The 25,958-nt window shown below is 43.6% G+C and overlaps 1 protein-coding gene across 2 annotated transcripts in view; it reads right to left on the bottom strand.

Annotated features, from left to right (window-relative positions):
• The window catches only part of Smyd3 (SET and MYND domain containing 3), a 524,738-nt gene extending 503,143 nt beyond the window's left edge, over positions 1–21,595 (bottom strand). For both annotated transcript variants that reach the window (XM_027418861.2, XM_035445108.1), the window contains exon 1: positions 21,334–21,595. In XM_027418861.2, coding sequence (XP_027274662.1) covers positions 21,334–21,497 — 164 coding nt within the window. In that variant the 5' untranslated portion in view covers positions 21,498–21,595. The remainder of the gene's footprint in view (positions 1–21,333) is intronic.
• Positions 21,596–25,958: the final 4,363 nt, after the last annotated feature.

Here is a 25,958-nt window from a genome sequence, read left to right as displayed (position 1 = left end):
TCTGATATATTTAGCATCAGAAAACAGATGAATACAAATGGATTATTTTTCATTCTAGAAGGTCCAGGATGACTTCCATGGACTTCCATTTTGGTTTGTAAACTTTTCCATTTCCTTCAAGTGCCCGGGGCTAACCCTAGCTACATGCATCCTGGTATGATCCCAAGAAAGAAATGCCAGCTAGCACAGCCCCTCACCTCCGGCTCCTCAGGATATGATCTGCATCTCCACCCACCGGGCCTCTTCTGCCCACTCCTCCACCCACTCTCTCCCCCTAAGAAGTTATGGGCCTTCGAGTCATTATAACTTCTGGATTTCCAAATGTCCAACAGTCCCCTTGTTTATCTGAGGCTACATCATTTCACAGAATACAAACTCTGTGAGCCAGTCTTCCTTGGAACCCTGAATGTGGGATCTGTAACATCTCCCGGGAGTTTCAGTTTTGACTTGCTGGCTCTGTCTCCCTCCATGCTTTTCAGCACACCGCCTTCTCTACAGCTCAGGTCTGGAATCAGCCCACTTAGAGCACTGAGGAATGAAAGCCACAAACTTCTCCCAAACTAGATTTGGAAATCACCAGTCAGGGACAGAGGGGAAAACACGGGACCACAGAAACAGAAGGGTTTCCAACCATGAGCAGCTTTTCCAAGTGTTAATAAAACTAGAGAGCCGCATGGCTTTCTTCTCATTTACACTGCTATGACCCATACCACAGATTAATGTGGACTTGGGAAAGTTTACTCTTCCTAATAACAGAACAAATTTTCTATCGTGCCCAGGTGAGTCTGTTTTCAAATATTTCTTAAGATACTGGGGTTAATGTGAGATCAAAGGAGAATCTTCCTCTGCTGTGGTGTACATCCCTACTGATGTACTCGAACACTAAGCTCCACACTGAGCTGGCGGTAACTGCTTAGAACCTGGTCAGCTCATGAATCATCCAGTCATTCAAGCAAAACATTAAAGAACATTACGCAGTAAGTCACAGTGAAGTGGCAAGGAAGCCAGGTGTGGTGGCTCATGCCTATAATCCCAGCTCTCACAAGGACTTTAAGGCAAGCTGTGGCTATGTAGCCAAATCAAGGTCAACCTGAGATCTTGTCTCACTAAGTAAATAAAGATATTAAATAAGTTGGCAATTAACCCCTTAATTAGGGAGATTTCGGGGTAAAGTACTTGCTGGACAAGCCTGAACCCCTGAGTTTAGAGCCTCAGCACCCACTTAGAAAGCACAGACACATACTTAAGCACACCCATTGGTGTGTACACACACACACACACACACACACACACACACAAAACACTCCCCTGGCACTCTAGAGATATGTGTTTGCATACTTATATTCTCTGATACAATGGTCTCTTGAAGCTTTCTTTCAGACCATAACACAATTAAGATGACACAAAACAGGAAAAAAAAAAAAAACAGCTGAAATAACAATTCATGGTAACATGGTAATTAGTATCTGTCTTTTTTCCCTTCGGCTCTAGTCCAGGTCCCCTCACTGTTTGAAGGCATTTTAATGAAGAGGAGAGTAATATCAACACATCTCAAGTAATTTTCTGAGCTACAAATGATGCACATCCTTTTCATCAAAAAAAAAAAAAGATTTATGTATTTATTTTATGTGAGTACTGTAGCTGCATGTATAATTCCATACCAGAAGAGGGCATCAGATTCCATCAGAAACAGGCAGCTTGAAGTTCGTGTAGTTAAAGCAATTCATTCCTTTCAAAACTTGGCCTCAAACCTCACCCATCTCTTCTCACTGACTAATTAGAGAAAGGACTCTTCATTCTGCTACACACTTTGGAGTGTATTCAGAGTGTGGGTGTACTGCACCCTATAGCAGAGGGCTTACGTAGCCTCCTTGTAGACATTGTCTGACTGCTGTGGTTTTCAGTGGGGGGAACAGAACAATTTGATCATAAACAGTGACAAATTAATAATGGAATTATCAGAAATGATCTTTTAAAAATTTTCAATGAAGCTGGGCAGTGGTGGCGCACGCCTTTAATCCCAGCACTTGGAAAGCAGAGGCAGATGGATCTCTGTGAGTTTGAGACCAGCCCGGTCTACAAGAGCTAGTTCCAGGACAGCCTCCAAAGCCACAGAGAAACCTTTTTTAGAAAAACCAAAAGGAAAAATTTTTTTCAAAGCTAATAGACATTATAGCTGAATATGATGAATATGATGGTGGACGGCTAAGGCAGGGGAATCATGAGTTCAGGTCAACCTGGGCTACCTGGCAAAACTGTCTCAGAAGAACAGGAGATAGCAGATTCATGACCCAACACACTACAAGTGATCTGATCTGTAAGTAACTATGGTAACTTCAGAACTTGTAAAATAAAAGTGAACCGAAAGCACTTAACTCTAATTCTTGAGCTAATTGATCTTTATCTCTAAAACCTGTCTGGGGTGGGCATGTTGCTTGTATATAACAATTTGGCATTCCATGTACTTTGAGTCCCACTAGAATCCTATCGAAGAGGTAGAAATTGTCTCATTTTGTAAATGAGAAAGATGAACACTGAACTGCCCAAGGTCATACATCTGGCAAGCAGAAGTACTCAAATCTAAGTTGTCTTGTTCCAAATACCATGTTATCCGTCACTGCCATGTAGTCACACGAATTGAGAAGTGGCCTCTCGATTGGAATGTAGCTCCGTGGCTGGCCGATCATATGCTCAGCAGGCATCCATCTCCAAGCACCACACCCCAAAACAGTTACATTACCTCTAGAAAAAGTGGACTCCACCTGAAATCTCAGCACTGACAAGGCTGAGGCAACGGGATGACCATAAAACCAAAGCTGGCTGAAACTATATAGTTCTAGGCCATCTTAGTCTACCTACACAGCAAGATCCTGTCTCAAACAAACAAAACATAGTAACATGCCCCTACAAAATATTAATCCCCACAGCATGGGCTCATCAATAGTCCAAACCTTGGAGAAAATAAATGATGCAGTCCTGGAGCTACAACAATTGAAGAAAGAATGAGGGCAGGAGGAAACTCTGTGGCAGAGCGCTTAGCTAGCATGCATAAGGACCTGGGTGTCACCAGCACCAGATAAACCAGTGGTTCTCAAGCCATGAGTCACAACTCCTGGATGGGGATCAAATGGCCCTTTCACAGGAGTCGTCTAAGACCATCCTGAGTATCGGATATTTACATGACAATTCACAAAAGTAGCAAAATTACAGTTAAGAAGTAGCAATGAAAATAATTTTATGGTCCGGTTCACTACAACATGAAGAACTATATGAGAGGGTCACAGCATTAGGAAGGTTGAAAACCACTGAAATAAACAATGAGACACAGAGAGAGAGAAGGATGGGGAAAAATGAATGTAACAAAACACAACACTAGCCCCTTGACATAAACAACAGAGAATCTCCAAGATTATACACACACAGAGAGAGAGAGACAGACAGACAGACAGACAGACAGACAGACAGACAGACAGACAGAGACCCAGGCAGTATATAAAAAAGCATATATAAAAGCCAGGCAGTTGGGCTGGAGAGATGGCTCAGAGGTTAAGAGCACAGGCTGCTCTTCCAGAGGTCCTGAGTTCAATTCCCAGCAACCACATGGTGGCTCACAACTATCCATAATGAGATCTGGTGCCCTCTTCTGGCCTGCAGACATACATGGAGACAGAATGTTGTATACATAAATAAATAAATCTTTTAAAAAAAATGAAAGAAATGTAGAATAGTACACAACTTCTTTTAAAAAAAAAAAAAGCCAGGCAGTTGTGGCGCACACCTTTAAACCCAACACTCAGGAGGCAGAGGCAGGTAGATCTTTGTGAGTTCAAGATCAGCCAGAACTACATAGAGAAACTCTGTCTCAAAAAAATTACAAGGAAGTATATGCCAAAAATAAAGTACTTATATGCACTATTTAGAGCCTAGAATGACACCAAAGATCTAGTTTATATGAGAAATAACAGATACGGAAATGACAGGGAAACTGTACCCAGGAAACCTCAGCAATATGGCTGCCAAAACAAGACCTGAACAAAAGCACCACCAACAGGAATGCTATCATGGAACGGGAACTGTCACACGGTCCCACCTTTGGACAAGAGCTATAAGGACTACTGTGAATAAAAGAAACAGTATTCTCTAGGGATGAGTACCCTAATTGGTTACCCAACACCAACTAGTCAGCTGAAATCATACACATTCAAGTATCGCTAAACAGACTGACCAAAATCTATTTATATGCGTATGCATATATAATATGTATGCATATGTATATGTTTATTTGTGTAACAGTAACAAAGAAAAATAAGTCATGAATTTGAGAGAGAGCACGGAGAGGGACATGGCGGGCTTGTAGGGGAAATTATGTACTTATTTCAATTTTAAATACAAAGAGAATAGATAAATGTTGGATAAATATTATTAGTAGCACGATCCATAGTCCCTGTCTCCAGAGCTTCCAGAAGACAGAATATAATTTAATAACTTCACTTTTCAAATAGTCAATTAAAACAGAACACGGAGCTAGGTACAGTAGGGTTCACTGGAATCCTCAGCATTAGGACCTGGGGTCAGTTCCCAGCACCCATGCAGAGGCTCACAACACTCTGTAACTCTGTTTCCAGGTGATCTGAGGCCCTCTTCTGGCTTCCACAGGCACCAAGCATGTACACACATGCAGGCAAAGCATTCGTACACATAAAATAAAAATAAGTCAATCTTTAAAAGTAAAACCTTTCTATAAGTAAATATACAGTGTGCAAAAAAAAGCGAGACAAACTCTGTAGTGCTGTGGGAGTAAAGGAGAAAGGAAGGACAGTTCTCAACAAATAGGGGACACGCAAAGAAATTGTTCATCAACCCAAAGAAGAAGGAAAAGAACAGGAAATGCCCCTACCTACAAGGACTACTTCTGGGAAGCATGACCCCACTGGGAAATAAAAACAGTGCTGGCCCCACTCAGCTGCCATTTAACATTTCCTAGACACAGCAGCCAAGTGATTCACTGGCCTCTCAATAAATCTATCTCCCACAAGTATTGGCTCATTAAAGCCTGCTCATTACAAGTTGAACTACAAATTACAATCAAACCCATTTATTAGATTTGTGACTGTAGAAGTAACCATTGAAGATAGTACTACATGGATAGTATCACGCAATGTAAGTCTGGGAGTTTTAAAAACAGACTCATCAAATTAGCTGTTGGCACGACCTGAATATCCTGACTGAAACAAAAGAGACTTTACCATTGACCAGTGTGATATAAAGTCCAAGAACTTCAGCTGAGGAAGCTGGAAAGATGGCTCAGAGGTTAAGAGCACTGGCTGCTTTTCTAGAGGTCCTGAGTTCAATTCCCAGCAACTACATGGTGGCTCACAGTCATCTATAATGAGATCTGGTGCCTTCTTCCGGCCTGCAAAAGCACATGCAGGCAGAACACTATACATTGGTGGCGCATGCCTTTAATCCCAGCACTTGGGAAGCAGAGGCAGGTGGATCTCTGTGAGTTCAAGGCCAGTCTGGTCTACAGAGCAAGTTCCAGGACAACCTCCAAAGCAATATAGAGAAACCTTGTCTCGAAAAAAACAAAATAAATAAAGAAAAGAAAAGAAGGACTTCAGCTGAAAAGCAAAGCTGAGACAGAAGAAATGAGACTTGCTGAAGAACTCCAAGATAAGCTAAGAAAAACAGCAGAGACTTTGAATAGGCTATCACTGTCATTTTTCACATTTATTTCAGTGCTAGCCTTAATTAGGGTTTCTTTTTTGTTGTTTTGTTGTTTGTTTTTCAAGACGGTGTTTCTTTGTGTGGCTCTGGCTGTCCTGGAACTAGCTCTGTAGACCAGGCTGGCCTCAAACTCACAGAGATCCACTCGTCTTTTAGTGATGGGATTAAAGGTGTGGCCACCATCGCCTTAGTTAAGGTTTCTGAAGCTATGAAGAGACACTGTGACCATGGCAACTCTTATAAAGGAAAACATTTCATTTGAGCTGGCTTACAGTTTCAGAGGTTTAGTCTATTGTTGTCTTCATGGCAACATTCAGGCAGATGTGGTGCTGGAGAAGGATCTGAGACTTCTACATCTTCATCCACAGGCAACAGGAAGTGAGCTGTGTGTCCCACACTGGGCATAGTTTGTGCATATGAGACCTGAAAGCCTGCCCCCACAATGACACACTTCCCCCAACAAAACCTCCTAATAGTGCCCATCCCAAGGCAATACCCTTTCTCTTTGAGGGCAGTGGCAATGGAAAGGGAGAGGTGGAATGTGTGACATTCCCAAGTGAGAATGGAAAGGACTGGGTAATGGTTAATTTAAGAGAGAGAGAGACATGGGGGTGGGGGGTTGCCTGAGAAGATGGCTTGGTTAGTAAAGTGCCTGCTGTGCAAGCATGAGGATCTGAGTTCAATTCCCAGCACCCATGTAAAAGCCAAGACCAGCAGCACAGCTGCATGTAAGGGGAAGATAATCGTACACGGGATAGGAGAGGGTATTGCCTTGGAATGGGTGTGGTCAAAAAATGACAGTGATTCTATGACCTGATATTTTGGTACAGTTTATCATTTTGCCCAGAGGAATGAAATGAGGTTAAATCTTCTCAACTAGATACACAACGTAGGCTTCAGCTCCTCATAATTAACCCTGGCCCTTAATGGTTACTCTGAGGATTATGAGTTAGCCCTGGAAATGTTTGGTCTACATTCAGACTTCATAAACAGCTCTCCTTGCTTGACTTGGGCCTTACTGATTTCCTTCAACTGTATGTGGCATTTCAGGGAATAAGACATAAGGCAGGCCCTCCTGTGGTTACTGTTAGGGCTTGGATGGGGATGCTCTCCAGTCTCATGTGCTTGCACACTTCCTTGGTCCTTGGTCGGCAGCGCTGATCTAGAACCTTTTAATGCTTGAGCCCCAGAACACACATGGCTCAAGGAAAGAACAGCTCCACAAATTTTTCTCAGACCTTCACATGTATGTTGTAGTGTGTACACGTGCACAAGTAAATAAATGAATAAAACAAGTAAAACAATTTCCAACATCAGTAAATAAGGTAGAGACAGTCAATGACATGGCTTAAAAGAGCTTGTAGCATAATGCTGACATCCTGAGTTTGAGCTCTAGATCAGTGAAAGGAGAAGATGGACTCCCTAAAGTCGTCCTTCTGTATCACATGTGTGCCCAGAGGGAGAGGGAGGAAGCAGAGAGACAGAGAGAGAAGGGACTTAGACACTGCTTGGGAGAGTGGACAGCATCTAAGTGAAATGCTATGAACTCAGAATCTATCTAATTAAATTCATTATTTTATTTATAGACTGAATAAGAGATAAAAATATCTACTAGGCAATTAGAGAATGGAAAATTACAATGTCTAGGTACCACCTTAAGGTTTTGATTTAATAAGTAACCCAGCATCAAGGTGCTTAAGCATTTCCTGGTGGCTGCAGTCCACAGCAATACTGAGAACCACTGCCTTAGACCACAGACAGCATCCATGGCTGGAGCCTGGGAAAACAAAGGAAAGTGGGGACAGTAGGAGGCATGGGGGAGAAAGGCAAACAGGGGGGAGAGGGTTGTTTTCAAAGCAAGTGATCCCCAGATACATCGACAGTTACAGAAGTGACCAAATGGTTCATCAGCGAAGAACACTGCTTATAGATGACCCGAGTTCAGTTCCCTACACCCATTTCAGGAGGCTCACAACCACCTATGACTCCGGTTCCAGGGTATGCAATGCCCTCCTCTGACCTACAAGGGTACCTGCACGGGTGCACACACACACATACACATAATTTTTAAAATAAAACATTTAGGACAAAATTGTCACCATATTTAACAAGTGACAGAAACCAGAACTCTTTTGAGACATGATCTTATCTCACTATGTAGCCTAAATTGGTCTTGAACTGGTGGTGCTGCCTCTGCCTCCCAAATGCTGGGATTACAGGTGTCCCTACACCTGTCACAGGAATTTTCTTTTTTTTTTTTTTTTTTTTTTGGTTTTTCAAGACAGGGTTTCTCTGTGGCTTTGGAGGCTGTCCTGGCACTAGAACTTACAGAGATCCGCCTGCCTCTGCCTCCCGAGTGCTGGGATTAAAGGCGTGCGCCACCAACGCCCGGCAGGGATTTTCAATTGGTTTCTATAAACAGGAAACACAAGCAAGTGGTAAAAGCTATTCTGCATTAGCAAAATCCCCACGCAGAAGACTTTTGATCTATGGTCCTGGAGGATTCGAGCATAACAAGGCTGTCCAAAGGGGGGTTGCTGTGCAGCCAGTTTCTGGAGATGGATTCTCAACACCTGTCCTGTCTGCTGTTCCCAGTTGATGAAACTGTTTAGGAAGGATTAAGACATGTGGCCTCGTGGGAGGATGTGCATCACTGGGGACAAACAGCACTATGTCGACCTACTGTCATGCTCCCTGTCACAATGTCATGGACTCTATCCCTCTGGAACCACGATCATCAAATAAACCCTTCCGTTTCTAAGTTGCCTTGGTCACGGTGCTTTGTCATGGCAAGAGAAAACTAAATTTCACACAGGTAAGTGATAAATATAATTTTTTTTTAAATAAGAAAAAAAATAAATCAGTGAAATAAATAAAATGCCTATGCAGTGAGACCCTACTGCAAAAAAACCCAAAACCAGGGAACAGCAGGAATGTTCAGTGAGTACAGAAAGGCACTTGCTGCCGGCCTGACAGCCTAAGTTCAATCCCCAGAACACACATAGTAAAAGGAGGAGAGAAAGGGGGGAAATAAACCTTTTACACCAGGCCTCTCTAGCCACTCAGGCCTCAGTTTTGTTCTCAGCTTCTCCCATCACCTTCGACTATCAACCTGGACCTTATTGGACTTAAAGTCCAGTAGTTGGACTTTGCCTATGGCTTTCTTCAGCTTGCTACTCTCTCCCTTTCTGTCCCACCGAAGCCTCATAAGGAGGATGTAGCAGGTTTTATGCAAATATTCACAGCTCAACTTTCAGAGCCCTGAATTTGCTGGACATTGAGAGAGAACCCAGGATATGGGCTAGAGTTAGGGCCCTATATTCCAAGGTAACCTCATATCTGACTTTAAAATTAAGTGTTCTGACTAGGAAGAGCAGAGGCAGGGCCACGTGTTCAAAATAGTAACAATAAAGGATTGTCTTGTAAAAAAAAAAAAACCTGATTTCCCCAAGATCACATCAAGTACATCAAGTTCAAATAGGACTATCAAATATTTGTTGTGAATTTAATCCTGAAAACATGGCCACTGTTAATAATCCACCTTTACAACGGAAAGCTACAACGGAATTTCTTCATGGTGAGGGATGTTCGGGTGTTTTGTTTTTTGTTGTGTGGGATTCTTTTGTTGTTTTTTAATTAGGGAATTTTCTTGAGTGTTCATGATGCTGTGGATTGAATCCAGGGATTCTGCACATTCACCAACTATTCTACCAAAGTCAAACCCAATCAACAAGTTGGGAAGGCCACTATTGTTTTCCTTTTGTTTGCCTGGGTTTTTTTGGGAGGTGGGGTGCAGACTGCTCACATACTTGCATGGATCTTTCTGCCTCAGTATCACAAATGCACTTTAAATATCCGAAAACTTAAATTGCTTTCCTGCAAAGTATTTGTGTGATTTTCTTCCCATTGTCCACCAGAGGGAGCTCTGCCTCTACTATAATTAAGATGGCAACAGGAGGTCTAAAATTTGATGTATACAATCTTTAGATATGGGATATGTAGGTTATGTGTAAAAATCAAATCATAGAGCTTTCAAATATTCTCAGAGTAAGTAGCTTTCAAATAATCAGGTTGCTAAGAATTTTAAAAGTACAGAAATCAGCTTGCCTTAGTCGAATGTGCAAACAAGTTACAGAGCCATCTTGAAATCACATACAGAAAATGTATGTTCTGATTCAGTGTATGTTAGAGCCTAAAGTGGCACATTACTGATGAGCTCCCTGATGCTGCTGTTGCTGACCCACAGACCATCAGCTGGAGAATCAAGAACTGAATTAACTAAATTGGGGGTGCAAACATTTGGGGAAATGTCCACACAACCCTTACTCCTCAGTGTGGGCTCTCTGAAGAGGTTGATCTTTGATCTTCCTTTGCCTGTTAAACCTCTAAGAGCGTCCCCTGGACAAGTGCTCCGCAGTCCTCCTCAGACATTGCCTGTCCCACCCGCCAGTGCCTCTACATCTGCGCCCATGCTCCTCAGAAGGCACCAGAGAAAAAAGTGTGAATCATGAGCTAGTGCTTGACACACTCTAGGAGCAGCTCCGTGGTAGAGAACTCTCCTCATGCACAAGGTCTGATTCCACTCCCAGCACACACAAAAAGAAGGGGGTGGGTGGGGTTGCAACAAAACCTTGGGTGACCCTTATGGAAATGACCCCAAGCGTGTCGGATGAGGGTAAGAGGAAGGAAGTTCTTTAGAAGTTGCATTCCTTGAGCTGGGTATACTAATAGGCTGGTTTGAGCAGCAGGACCCAGAAAACATACTTGAAATCCCAGTACTGGGAAGGCAAAGACTGAAGAGGATGCCTAGGGCTAGCTGGCCAGCAGTACAGCCTAGTTGGTCAACAGAGACCCTATCTCAAAGGAAGCGAGCAGCATTACTGATGACAACACCCAAGACTGCCTTATGGCCTATGTACACACACATGACAACATACTCACATGCTTTTACAAATTAAAACCATATTTAATGCACTTCTAACCCACCAGATTGGCAAAAGTTTCAAGGCTTGACAATTATTCAGACAGTAAAAACTAAGGGAAACAGGCAACTCAGACTCTTGGAAAGCCCAAAGCCGTACTTGGGAGTATACTTTCATGTTCCTAAGTGCCTGTCTCCTTGAATGAATGCCCATGCTTACACATCTATATTCAGGCTGCTTCTTAAGTCAGTGAAAAGATAATAAGCAAATAAAGGCATTTGCCATCAAGCTAGTAATCTGAATTTGATCTCCACTGACTCCCGAAAATCGTCCTTTGACCACCACGGCACATGGTAAACTCCAACTTTTCTTCATACTGATTCATCCTGAAAATTCCTTCCATAACTATCAAGAATTCCTGCAAATTGAATTGTGGTCTCTTGATTGTCAGGGAGACACAGCTGCATCCCCTGCTCTTATCCCCATAGACAGCTTTGAAGATTCATCCATGGAGATGTCCTAGAGATCCTGGAACTTAGTTTGTAGACCGTGGGAGATCTCAAACATCAGAGATCCACCTGCGAGGCCAGCATAATACCTATAAACCTGGGACTCCAAAGGTTGAAGCAGGAACGACTGTTGTGGGAATTCCATCTGACAGCCAATTGTATTGGGGCAGCTTGGCCCAATGGGCGTGGTCTTCCCTGGGGGTACATGATCCGAATACACAAATAAATGACAAGGGCAGAGCAGAAAATGCTCTCTAGAGTGTAGGAGAGCTGGCAGTGAGCCACGGAAACACTCTTGGCTGGCGGCTTGGTTCTGATCCCCTTTTGTAACGACCCGCAGCGGAAACGGTGAAGGTGTTGTCAGCTGGATCCGAAGTGGCAGCCGTTTCGTTCCGTAAGTGTATGTCATTGATTGGCACCTATTGAGAAATCTGACTTGATCACAAAGTTCCCTCCCTCTTTAAAGACTGCTTGCCCCAAGCCTATGATGGCACAAGTCTTTGAGTCCAGCCCTGGAATAAGGATAGTCAGAAGGAGGAGGGTGACGTCAAGGGCATTGGTATATGTGTGTGTGTGTGTCTGTGTGTGTGTGTGTGTGTGTACGTGTCTGTGTGTGTGTGATGTGTGTGTGTCTGTGTGTGTGTATGTGTGTGTGTATGTGTGTCTGTGTATGTGTCTTTATGTGTGGTGTGTGTGTGTGTGTGTGTGTGTGTGTGTGTGTGTGTGTGTGTGTATTCTAAAACACAACTGCTAGCCTGGGGTGAGCTGAGCTGGAGTGGGTGGGTGGGGACTCACCTATAATCCTGGGACTCATACCTATAATAATCCCAGAATTCAAGAGGCTGCAGGCAAGGAGGCTTGTTTCAAGTTCAAGGCCAGCCTAGACTACACAGTAAACACCAGAGAACCTTGTTACATAGTAGTGCATCTGATTCCATAGTGAAAAATTAATTAATTAATTAGTACCCTTCAATAATTATTCTGCAATATTTCAGTTTTAATTTTTTTGTTTGTTTTCGAGACAGGGTTTCTCTTTGTAGCCCTAATCATCCCAGTTTTAATTAGTCTATGCTGTAAATATCAATAGATAAGATACACATAAACAAAACCTTTTATGACAAGCATGGTGGTCTATGCCTGTGTCACCAACACTTGTGAGGGGGAGGCAAGAGGACCAATAGCTCAAAGTCACCCTTGGCTCCATGGTGAGTTCCATGGAGCTTGGGCCATAGGCCTTGTCTCAAAACAAACTTGACATTATCCTCAGCAGCATTTTTTCTTTCTAAACTTCCTACTGAATCTATTTTAATAATTTTTAGGCATGTGAAGGGGCTGCCTCAAAAGGCAGCATACATGAAGTGCAGTCATGATCCCAGGCATTAGCTGGCTACTCTGAGTCCTGTCCCATGAAGGTCAGAGGCAAACAAGAATTCCACAGCATAAAGATTTCTGGACATCAGAATCGACAGTCTAAGCAGCAAAGAGCAAATCCAAATGCAAGGAATAAATGAGCAGTCCAATAGGAAGGAGTCTCCATGACAAGACAAAAAAAAAAAAAAAAAAAAAACCTGATGGCAGGTAGCTGGCTGGTCCGGGGGGGGGGGGGGGGGGGTCACCATCTGGGGAGCCCAGGATTAATTACTGATAGAATTACTACTGGAGAAGTCTGTGCTGTAGTGATTCCAGGCACATCCTCTACCCATTCCATGCCTTTCTGTTCTTGAGCCCTCCAAACAAGCATCAAGCAGTCTGGAAATAGAGAACAGTTTACTGCTGTCCACAGAACAGGTCATCCTGTCTGATTAAGAGCATCCTCTACTGTGGCAATCACATGAACCAAAGGTTTTCATCCTGTCCTCTGCTGTGGCAATCACATAGACCAAAGGTTTTCATCCTGTCCTCTACTGTGGCAATCACATGAACCAAAGGTTTTCATCCTGTCCTCTGCTGTGGCAATCATATGGACCAAAGGTTTTCATCCTGTCCTCTACTGTGGCAATCATATGGACCAAAGGTTTTCATCCTGTCCTCTGCTGTGGCAATCACATGAACCAAAGGTTTGCATCCTGTCCTCTACTGTGGCAATCACATGAACCAAAGGTTTTCATCCTGTCCTCTGCTGTGGCAATCATATGGACCAAAGGTTTTCATCCTGTCCTCTACTGTGGCAATCATATGGACCAAAGGTTTTCATCCTGTCCTCTACTGTGGCAATCATATGGACCAAAGGTTTTCATCCTGTCCTCTGCTGTGGCAATCACATGAACCAAAGGTTTGCATCCTGTCCTCTGCTGTGGCAATCACATGGACCAAAGGTTTGCATCCTGTGCGATTAAGAGCATTCTCTGCTGTGGCAATCACATGGACCAAAGGTTTTCAGGCTCAGAGCTCAGCCACATGACCCTTTCCCAAACCTCCTTGCAAAAGACAACAAGCAAAACAAAAGGAATTATAACTCCTACCTACAAAGAAAACTGGAAGTCATGGTCACAGTGTCTTTTTCCAACCCACCTAATTATCAGTCTCTCCGTCTCATTTCACTCCAGGTCTCTGACCCTCGGGTAAACCCATCAACCATTACCAGGAATGCCCAAGCTTTGATTTTGAAATGGCTCTATAGTTCCAGGCTGTAAAAAAAAAAAGAGAAACTCTTGTCTGGGAGGGGAGGAGTTAGTTTGAATGAGAATATCCACCCCACCATAGGCTTATTTATTTGCATAAATTGATTGTGGAGAACTGGGACATGTGGCCTTTTGGAGTAGGTATGTCCTTGTGGAGGAGATGTGCTGCTGGGGATGGGCTTTGAGGTTTCAAAAGCCCATGCCAGGCCCAATCTGTCTGTCTGTCTATCTGTCTGTCTCCTTCCTTCCCTCCCTCCCTTCCTCCCCCCACCTCTCTCTTCCTATTCCCCTACCTGCTGCCTGCGGATCAGGATGTAAAGTTCTCCGCTACTGCTCCAGTTCCATGCCTGTCTGCTTGCTTCTCGACACCATAATGAACTAACCCTCTGAAACTGTATACAAGCCCCCAATTAAATGCCTCCTTTTATGAGTTGCCCTGGTCATGGTGTCTCTTCACAGCCATAGGAAAGTAACTAAGAAGAAAAACTGAGAAGAGCAGGATGTTATGGCCTACTCCTGTAATCACAGCACTGGGGAAACTGAGCCAGCTCTTCTATGAGGTCAAGGTCAGCCTATGTACCATACATCTGGAGTCCAGACAGTCTGAGCTGAGTAGCTCAGTTGGTTAACTGCCTGCCATACAGGTATGGAGCAGAGGCCAATCCCTGAGGACCTACTTAAAAGAGCTAAGTGTGGCGCACATTCTTCTTATCTCAGAACTAGAGAAGTGGCCGGGGAGCCTAGTCTACATGGTGAGTCCCAGGACAGTAAGAGACCCTGTTTCAAAAAAGTAAACGTGGACAGTGCCTGAGACAGTGCAACAGAAGCTGTCTTCTGGCATCCACACATACGCATGTGCGTGTACACCCATAAACATGCACACACAGAAATAAATGAAAATGAAAAGGCCTGTAGTCAGGCACTTGCCTATAAATCCCAGCACTCAGGAGGCAGGGGCAAAAGGACCAGAAGTTTACTGCCAGCTTGGGCTACAGTGAGTTCAGGCCACTCTGGGTGACTTAGTGACATAAGACCTTTTAATTGTGTAATTCTGCCACATTCACAATCCATGGCTTTGCTGGTGACCCCATCCCCTAGTTTAGAGGCTGAAACCCACCATTACACCTGCCCTCACTTACAATCCCAAGCTCCCCTCCTCCACCATTACACTCACCCAACATCCCTGGGTCAGTGCAAGGCTCAGAGCCAAGCAGCTGGCTACTGAGACAGGGCAAAAAGCACTGCTCTACTAAGTGTTCAAATGAAAACAAGTTTTTAGTGGTCCCGCAACACTGGACACCAAGTTCACCCTTCAGCAGGCATTTCTCTCTCCTCTCCTAGAAAACTATTTCAAACCTCCTAAGTCTGAGTCACTTAGCAACCACTCCCTTGGCTGTCTCACACTTTCTTTTTTAGTTTTTTAAAATGTATTCTTTTATACGTATGGGAGTTTTTGCCTGCATGTATGTCTGTGCATCATATATGCACATGCCTAGTGTCTGCAGAGGCCAGAAAATCGTATTAGATTCCCTGGGAGAGGAGTTACACACAGTTGTGAGCCACCATGTGGGTGCTGGGAATCAAACCTAGATTCTCTGGAAGAATAACCAGCACTCCTAACCACTGAGCCATCTCTCCGGCACCAAAGTAATGCCCGTTTCAATGTTTTTGTTTGTCTTTGAAACAGGGTGTCACTAAGCAGCTGACTATCTTGGAATGTGCTACAAAGACCAGGTTGGCCTCAGATTCAGAGATCTGCCTGCTTCTGTCTCCCGAGTACTGGGATTAAAGGCGTGTGACACTACGCCTGAATTTGCCTGTTACCTTTCAATCACTATTGCTGCTTTCTAGAAGACCTCTCTCCATCATAAAGCATGAAGCGATTTCCCCTTGTCTTCAGTCAAGGTCAGTCCTTAGCCAAGACAGACTTCACCATCTTACTAAACGTTGTTCCTGTGTTGCCATGATGGCCTAAAAATATATTTCAACTCAAATATGGCTACCTTGTTTTCTCCAAGAGCCCTAATCTATCTCCTGAATATGATGTGCTTTGTTCTATAACTCACCTTTTTCTTAAATATCTCTCCTAATAAACAGCCTGGAAATTCCAAATGTATCAACCAACATCTGTATGTTCCCGTTAGCATCAGATTGGAGCATAACTCCTTACCAGGACTGCTCTGAGTAGCTGCTTTGAAGAGGTGTTTCTCCAAGGGCTTCCCAGAGGGACACCCTGGATGCAATGTAGCAAATGCCTCAGACACTGGTATTTTTCTGTATCCTCAACGTTCTCTGCTGCAAGGAGTAGCCATCTCACCTTTGGGGATGTCACTGTGCTCCCATCCCTGGTGTCCATGGTGCTTTGTCATGGTGCCTACTCTTCACTCAGTCACTAACTCCTCCCCATCTACCGTGCTGTGGTAAGACAGCATTTCACAGCATTCCAGAATCCCCTGCTCCACAGGTTCCTTCTACCACTCTGTGCTATGGTCAACGTAGCTAACTCTTCTCATGATTTTAAACAACAGGGCTGGGGTGTGGCCTGGTGGTAGAGTACCTGCCTGGCATGTGTAAAGCTCTAGGTTCCATCCCCAACATTACAAAAAAAAAAAAAAAAAACCAATGAGATTCCCAAATAAAGACACGAGCACCCACTACTGTACTATTACGTGTCCCTCAGTCCATTTAACGCCCACCATAACCACAGAACGTGGGCCAGACAAGAACAGTAGAAGCGTGTAATTCCCAGAATCTGTTTACCCTACATCTGCCCACTTTTCTCCACAATCCACAAAAGCAGAAAAGGAAGACATTCCCACTTCTAAGTCATCTAAGTCATCCTCTTCCCTCCTGGGAGGCACAAAGCTCTTTAACTACAGAGGAACAGTTAAGAGTTTGTCCACAGACGGTATTGATAGGGAAGCTGAAGGCAACTTGGTCCTTTCTAAACCCAAAATACTGTCCTTTGACTGCATAAATAATTACCACCTCTGTGTGCTTTGTGTGTTAGCATAGAGAGGTTTAGACTTCAGGCAGTGTCTTGGTAAGAAGACCTAGAAAAACAAGACGATTACTGTGTGGCTATCTGGAGATTTATATCTAAAATTTCATTTATGTGTATCTATGTATATGTATGCCATGTGTGAACAGATACCTGCAGAGAGTAGAAGAGGGAATCAGAACCCCTGCAGCTGGAATTACAAGTGGTTGTGAGCCGCTTGACACAGATGCTGGGGATCAAACCAGGGTCCTCTGGAAGAGCAGGAAGTGCTATTACTTAGCCTCTGAGCCAGTTCTCCAGACCCTAAAGTGAAATTTCACACTCTGCATTTAACCAAATCAAGCTGAAAGTAAACACACCTCATTTTACAATCAGTCCTTTGTATCAGCAGCAAACTAAAAATGTGTACAACAGCAGAGAAAAACTATGAATGATTCCAATTCACAATTGCAATGACTCACAATTTCATCTTTTCTTTTCCAGTTGCTAGGCAATCACTCTACCTCAGAGCTTCTCTTGTCTTTTCCACTCACTACAAGAAAAACCAGAAGCCATTCCTTAAGGAGAAGAACAACCAAAGTCAGGAAGCAGATTCAAGTTTCTTGATTAAAAACAAAAAAAGTCTGACACACTAGTACACACCCTATTATCCCAGCACTTGGGAGTCAGAAACAAGGTCAGGAGTCCAAGGTCATCCTCAGCTGTGTAGCTAGCAAGCCATTGTGAACTGTAAGAAATCCTGTCTAAAAGTAAACAAATGAACAAATAAATACACAAATATGTACTAATCAAAGCACTAATCAAATACAAAGGAAAGCAAATAGAACCTTTTCAAAATCATTTCTGGACACTAATAATTATAATATCTGTTCCTTTTTTCTATTTTTATCCCCTCCCCCTAAATGTTATAAAGTCCATGTTTTACAATCTAATTGTGAAATAATTCAAATAAAAAACACAAAGGGTTACCAGACATGGTAGTACACCTTTAATCCCAGCACTTGGGAGGCAGAGGCAGGTGGATCACTGTGAGTTCAAGACCAGCCTGGTCTACAGAGCCAGTACCAGAATAGGCTCCAAAGCTACACAGAGAAACCGTCTCAAAAACACAAAAACAAAAAAAAAAAAAAAAGGATTTTGCAAAATAATTCTGCCAGACACTTATGTTACAAAATAAGAGTTTATGTGTGCTCTGCATTAGGGCTACAGAAACAAAGCAATGCAACAGCTTCTTCTCAAGAGTTTTACAAGTGACAATGAGTGAATAAATAATGACTTCACCTACAAAGAAAGGAACACAGAAACCTATCCTGCAGCCATGACATCCAGCAGTGATGGCAAACCTCATTAAGAATGTACCAGCACTTCCTTAACCAGATTTTCAGGCTGCAGTGATTCTCAATTAGGTAACCACAGATAGGAGTGTGTTCCTAGAAGAGCCTGTTATAACGCCAGTGAATTACGGTATACCAAAGTAAGCACAAATCTACTGGTTTATATAAAGAATTAGTAAGCAGGTATCTATTAACCAGAACAAAAGAAGGGTACATCTGTTTGGGCTCACAGCATTTGTTAACAACACTGAGTATAGGCTGCCTCCTATCTTTGAATCAAGAAGACCAATACTTTCTCAACTTTTCTGTCAGTTAAGGTACAAGCAGCGGCCTAGGCAGTAGGCTTTCTTTGGGTCCACCAACCAGCTCCCAAATCATGATAAGGACATTTATTATTAGTTATGAATGTTCAGCATTATCTTATGCTTATTCCACTAGCTCTTATAACTTATTTTATAACCTGTTTCTCTTCATCTGCATTTTACCTCCAGGCTTTTTACCTTTCTTTCACTCTGTAAGTCCTACTCTGTATCTGGTTGGCTGGCAGGTGACTGGGGCATCTCCCTCTCCTCCCTCATTCTCTTTGTCTCCTCTTTTCTCTTCTCCTTCTTATTCTCTCTGCCTGCCAGTCCCACCTAGCTATCGGCCATTCACGTGTTTTTTTTGTTTTTTGGGGGTTTTTTTGGTTTTTCAAGATAGGGTTTCTCTGTGTAACAGCTCTACATCTCTGGCTGTCCTGGAACTCACTCTGTAGACCAGGCTGGCCTGGAACTCACAGAGATCCACCTGCCTCTGCCTCAAGAGTGCTGGGATTAAAGGTGTGAGTCACCACCGCCCACGCCATTAGGCTTTTTATTAGACCAATCAGTGCCTTAGACAGACAAAGCAACACATCTTTACGAAGCATAAACAAATGTAACAAACACATCTTGCCTAATTAAAGCAATATTCTGTAACAGACCTGAGCTCAGCTAAGCCAACAAAGAGAACAAATCTCCAACAATAATTAGTTTCCCAAAGAGAAGCAACAGGGCCCCTAGTCCACAGTGCTAGTGAAATGTGCTGCACAATCCATTTACTATGGTACAACAGAAGAAACACCGCCCAGACTCTAGCCCAATCACTGCTGTGCAGTTCTGACTTGGTTCCTGCCAATCCCCAGGTCCAGGTTTCACACAGCCTTAAAGCAATGCTGAGAACCACACACACACACACACACACACAGCATTTCAAGAAATTCCTTTTGTCATTGAATCTCCATGGCTCTCCAAAGAAAAATGATAAAAGTAATGATGTAGTATGATCAATCAAGAGGCACTGCTACCCATAAAAGGCTCATACACTTTATTCCAGAAAAATAGAGAACTCCTTGTAGCTTGTGATTCAAAATCAGCTCTGAAATGCGTGTACAAAAATGTCATATTGAAATCCAATATTTCGTACAATAAAAAAAACAATAAACTTACATTTTTTTAAAGAACATCTCTTGGACTGGAGAGATCCCAGAGGCTAAGAGCACTGGCTGCTCTTCCAGAGGACCCTGGTTCAATTCCCAGCATCCACTGTCTATAACACCCGCATGACAGCTCACAACTGTGTGTAACCCCAGTTTCAGGAGACATGACACCCTCACACAGATACACATACAGGCAAAACAGTAATGCACACAAAATAAAATTAAATAAATCATTTTTAAAAATTGGGGGGGGGGGTCGAGACAGGGTTTCTCTGTGGCTTTGGAGGTTGTCCTGGAACTAGCTCTTGTAGACTAGGCTGGTCTCGAAGTCACAGAGATCCACCTGCCTCTGCCTCCCGAGTGCTGGGATTAAAGGTGTGAGCCACCACCAGGCTCCATTAGAAATTTTTAAAAGATTATTTCTAATAATTCCATTACTAATTTGTCACTGTTTATGATCAAATTGTTCTGTTCCCCCCAATGAAAACCACAGCAGTCAGACAATGTCTACAAGGAGGCTACATTGTCTTTACCACTTGATATTACAAGACTCAAGCAGTAAGCCCTCTGCTATGGGGTACAGTAAGTACACCCACACTCTGAATACACTCCAAAGTGTGTAGCAGAATGAAGAGTCTTGCTTTCTCTAATTAGTAAGAAGAGATGGGTTACGTTTGAGTTTTGAAAGGAATGAATTGCTTTAACTACACGAACTTCAAGTTGCTCTCTCCTCAACAAATCGTGTGTGTGTGTGTGTGTGTGTGTGTGTGTGTGTGTGTGTGTGTGTATGTGTGTGTGTGTGTGATTGCCATCATTACTCCACAAAATAGCAAATAAGATTATTATCTGTATTAATGCAAAACAAAGTCCTCAACCATAAACTAACCAAGAATATTGTGGAGGCCAGGCGGTGATGGCCATCGCCTTTGGAAGGTAGAAGAGGTAGAGACAGGTGGATCTCTGTGAGTTCGAGGACAAGCCAGATCTACACGGAGATTGTGGAAGGAATGATGAACCCTCACTATGTCCCCACCTCTACCCACCCCAACCACAGACTGATACAAAATCAACCTACCTATATCCGAGTCCTTACCCCAGTGCATGATGGGACCCGGGCCGGCTAGTGCTGACGGAATACAAACCCTATGAATACACATGTATGTTATACAATTCCATAAATAGTAAATCACCTCACACTGACACTGTGCTTCCAGACTTCCAAAACACTGTCACGTCAACTGTTGCACCAATAGGCAGGTGATGAATTGCATCTGTCTGCGCAGCCACTGCATGGCGAGGCACACCGTGAAGCCTCCGAAACTTACGCAGCTGAGAGTGTACTGTTTGCACCTCTATTCTGCTCTTTTGTTACACTGTAATTCTCATTTGATTGGCTCTTTAAGGATGTCTCGCTCATCGTCCTATGCCTAAGGCACACAAAACCCAGACCATCAAAGTGCACCGTAAACAGCAGGCTTCTCCCTCCTCCCGCAAGGTGGGGCCTCAGTTCTGAGCCTGACGTGCACACCCCTGCTCCTCCCCACGCCCACCCACCCCTGACACTTGTGGTTTCCACAACTGGGGAAGCTCGATGCACAAGGTATGGATGTTTTGCTCCCCGCAAAATCACCTACTGCCCTACGCTTCTCCTTCATCTGCGCCACTGGCGCCCCCAAATCCCGCTTCAGCCTGGGGTGCTGCAGGCACCCCACGAGCAGACCCCGAGAGGTCCACAGTCACCCCGGGCTCGGGTCCGTACGTACCCCAGGAGGCAGCGATCGCACACCACGCCGCGACTCCCCTTGCACACAGTGTACGCCAAGGGATCGCAGCGGAAGAGCAGCTCCCCAGGGCGCAGCGGGACCACGGCACGCAGCCCATTTCCACGGTCGGCGGTCGCGAACTTTTCCACCTTCAGCGGCTCCATCCTTCCACAGACCCGTACCTCAGTACCTCAGACCCGCAAAGCGTCCCTCAGCTTGAGTCTCGTGTTTTCTGACTGCGCGCCTGCGTCCTGCGCTTGCGTACTCTAGGGGGCGGGGACCAACGCGCAGGTCGTGGGAGCATGCGCAGGAGGGCCTACTACAACCCGGGCTGGCGTGGTGCCTTCCGTATTATACCGGGAGATTTCTTTTTTCCTTTCTTTTCTCTTCCTTTCTTTTCTTTTCTTTTCTTTTCTTTTCATTTCTCTTCTTTTCTCTCTCTCTTTTTTTTTTACCAGACAGAGTCTCAATGTGTGTACCATATGCTGTTCCTGAACTCCCAGTATTGACCAGGGAACCTCGAACTCACAGGGATCTGCCTGCCTCAGCCTCCTCAGTTCTGGAATCCAAGGCACCCTCCACCTCGCCCTGCGTACTATGCTAATTTTAATGCATAGGGAAAAGTTGATAGGACTGGGGACCTCCCCTGCCTTTTCACCACCTAGATAAACAATTCTTGGCTGTTTCGATCCCGCCATCCACATGTGTATGTATGTGCCCATATTACAGATAAACCTTTTCAGAGTAATGTTTGTTGAACCCTTTGAAAGTATGTTGCAGTCAGGTCTTGAACTCAGAAATCCTTTATTCTCCACCTCTTGAATACCGGGGTTATAGGTGTAAAACCTCCCAGCAATAGTGCAAGCTAAGGCCTGCCTAGAAGTGTCAGCATGTTAGGATTTCATCCTGCGTGTTCACGAGCCACGTTTTCTCTCTCAATACTTCTCTCGACAGACATTGGATTTGTTTCTACTTTTTGCTACTGTGAATGATGCTGTTGTACTGTGAGCACTGTGTAAAAATGCCCCCTAAGTCCTTGCTTTTTTGTTTTGTTTTGTTTTGTTTTGTTTATTTTTCGAGACAGGGTTTCTCTGTGTGGCTTTGGAGCCTATCCTGGCACTCCCTCTGGAGACCAGGCTGGCCTCGAACTCACAGAGATCCGCCTGCCTCTGCCTCCCGAGTGCTGGGATTAAAGGCGTGCCCCACCACCGCCTGGCGAGTCCTTGCTTTTACTTATTAGGTATAATAATGCAAGACTATTACTCTGCCTTTAAAAGAAACGAAATTCTGAGCTGGCAAGATAACTCAGCAGGCAAAGTGCTTGCAGCCAACTCTGACCATCTTAGTTCCATCACCGAGAACCACATACCAGAAAGAGAACCGACTTACACAAGTTGGCCCTGTGGCCTCCATACAGTCTCTCGCACAAAAATAAATGTAATTACCAGGCAGTGGTGGCTCACGCCTTTAATCCCAGCACTCGGGAGGCAGAGGCAGGCAGATCTCTGTGGGTTCGAGACCAGCCTGGTCTACAAGAGCTAGTTCCAGGACAGCTTCCAAAGACACAGAGAAACCCTGTCTCAAAAAACAAACAAAAAAAAATGTAAATAAAATGTAAGTGATGAAATCCTAGTATCTGTGACATTAAAGAGAAACTTTGAAAACATTATGCAAGGTAAAATAATACATCAGATCCATCAGACACATGCAGAGAACAAGTAAAACAGCCCTTGGGGTGGGAGCTGGGAGGAGCGAAGGAGGGGCACGAAATCAGCAAATAGGGGTGGAGCTTCCATTCAAAACAATGAAGCAGTTAGAGAAATGCACAGTCGGATTGGATTTACAATAAAATGTATGTAGGAGACTGTTGGGAACGCAAAGGTCCTTGTGCCCACAGAGCAATAGGAAAACCAGGAATGTTAAACACAGAGGGACTTCTTCTCAATGGAAGAAATAAAAACACCCATTTCCCTGCCCAGAAGACTGGGAGTGAATTATTATTTGTTTGTTTTTTTTGTTTTTTCAAGACAGGGTTTCTCCGTGTAGCCATGGCAATCCTGGAACTTGCTCTGTAGACCAGGCTGGCCTCAAACTCAGAGATCTGCCTGCCTCTGCCCCCTAGAGCTGGAATTAAAGGTGTGTATCACCACCACCCAGAAATATAGTTTTTATTTTGTTTTGTTTTGTCAATCATACTCTTCATCTAATGGTATTTTAATATTTAACAGCAATAAAGGATGGAACATTACAGTAGGAAATACTTAAAATACACTAAAATGTTTCACTACACCTTCTTATTATATTGTCTTGTCAGTGCAGAAGAAAGGCTGGACAGGGAAATTGATGGTTCCAGAAGGAAACTTGTATATGAGGGAACGCCTGGCAACATCCAGGAAACTTAAACATCCATGTCACAATCAAGGAGCACACCAACCCGGCCCACTGGCTTCTCTATACAGAGATGGATAACTGGCCATGATGTGAGGAAATTGCAATGTTTGCCCTCCTTCACACATGCAAGAAGTATAAGCATACATCCAACACATAGGTTTGTCTTCCTAAATGAGGAATCTATACAGACTCCTACAGCGCAGTCCAAAGAGTCCCTCACCACCACCTCCCGGTAATATTTCCATGAGATACCTCCCTGTGATCCCCAGAAGACTGTATAGCATCCAGGAAGATCAACAGATGGACCCTGGAGGTGAGGTCTGAAGCTGACTCTTCTCATGAAATTAAATAAGGTTGTCTTGCAAGTGGTGGCATTTTTTTCTGGAAACAAAACTTGTCCTTGGAAGGACTGGAAACTTTCAGTCAGTCCAGTGATGGGTAAGGCACTGAGCTCTGGTTCCACAGCCTGGGGCATGCTAAGCTGCATTGACTCACTCCTTTGTAACATGCCATCAAAACCCTGTCAGAATTAACACCCAACTTCTCAATGGAAATTGTGAAATGCAGGAGGTCCTGGACAGATGTGCTGTAGACCCCGAGAGACCACGGATCCTATTCCTCATACTGGATTGTCTTGCCCAGCTTTAATACAAAGGAAGGGTCTTAGTCTTAGTGCAACTTTTGTTTTTCCTGTCTTTTTTTTTTTATTTAAATTAGAGTCAAGCTTGCTTCACATGTTAATCCCAGCTCCATCTCCTGCCCCTAAACTTGCTTCACATGTTAATCCCAGTGCCATCTCCTGCCCCTCCCCCGCCAGTTTTATTGCAACTTGATATGCCATGTTTTGTTGATATCCCCAGAAATATAGTTTTAAAGTTTAATTTTTAATTATATTTTTATTTTCTTTATTATTTTGTGTACCTATGTAAGATATGTGTGCATGAGTTCGGGTCAGAGGACAACTTTAGGGAGTCATTTGTTTCTTTCCACTGTGGAATCTCGGTATCAATCTCAGGCTTTTGGCTTACGAGATGAGTCATCTTAATGGCCCAAAAAATATGAAACAGTTGAGAGCTTGGGAGACAGCTCAGGTGGTAAAGTACCTGCCGAACAAGCATGAGGACTTGGGTTCAGATCCCCAGGAGCCAACTAAAAAGAACGGGGCACACTGTAATGCCAGTTTGGGGGAGGCAGAGGCAGGTGGATTCCCACCCCCACCCCCAATAAGGTGGGGAATGGTTGAGGAAGATATCCACATTGACCTCTAACCCATATACAAACACACTCAAGTGCACGAGAATCTGTGAGCACAAGAGCACACACCCACGTGAATAGGTCATACATCACACAGAAAATTTAAATTAAATTTTAAAAAACACAAAAATTGATGCTTTCTTGCCCCTTTTCCATCATTCTTATTAGATGCTTTTTAACGATCTGATAAAAATCATTGGAGCATGGAATGATAAGCCTCAATTCCCCATAAACCCTAATTGTAAGTTTAATACACTATTTTATTAGCAAGAGTTGAATTAAATAGTAGCTATAAATGTTTAATAAAGAAGTGGCCAACAATCTGAGTAATAAATGGAGTGAACAGTTAACCAAGAATTACTGAATTATTTCAAAACTTTTTTCTAGGAAACTAGAATTCTTTTTCTTTAAATTTTACAGTGATATGGTATATATTTACTGCACATGAAACACAAAATTCTTCACTTTCTAATAATCTTAAGGTACAGCTTTGTAGCTTCAAGGTTATCAACCATAGACATCACTTCAGGAACATGCTGATTTCAGTAATTATTCTCTTTCTTTTTCCCTTTTTAAAATTTTTTAAACATTTAATTTACTTTTATTATGGGGGAACTGTGTGTGTGTGTGTGTGTGTGTGTGTGTGTGTGTGTGTGTGTGGTGTCTTCTGAGGTAAGAGGAGGGCATTGGATCCTGTGGAATTGGAGTTACAGAGCCACCGTGTGGGTGCTGGCAATTGAACCTGGATCCCTCTGGAAGAGCAGCCAGTGCTCTCAACCACTGAGCCATTTCTCTAGTCCCAATTACTTTCTTACATTGATTTAAAAATACAAGCCTGTGGTAGGATTGGGCCCCAGTTAGTGGAACTTCTTTGGTTAGAAGTCCGAAGTGTGGCCTTACCGTAGTGAAGGAGATGTGTCACTGGGGGTGGGCTGTGAGGTTTCAAAAGCCCATGGCATGCTTGGTCTCTCTCTCTCTCT

This window comes from Cricetulus griseus, chromosome 5 (genome assembly GCF_003668045.3).
Source record: "Cricetulus griseus strain 17A/GY chromosome 5, alternate assembly CriGri-PICRH-1.0, whole genome shotgun sequence".
Lineage (NCBI taxonomy): Eukaryota > Metazoa > Chordata > Mammalia > Rodentia > Cricetidae > Cricetulus > Cricetulus griseus.
The sequence above is the reverse complement of the archived record's forward strand: the minus strand, read 5'-3'. Positions and strand labels throughout refer to the sequence as shown.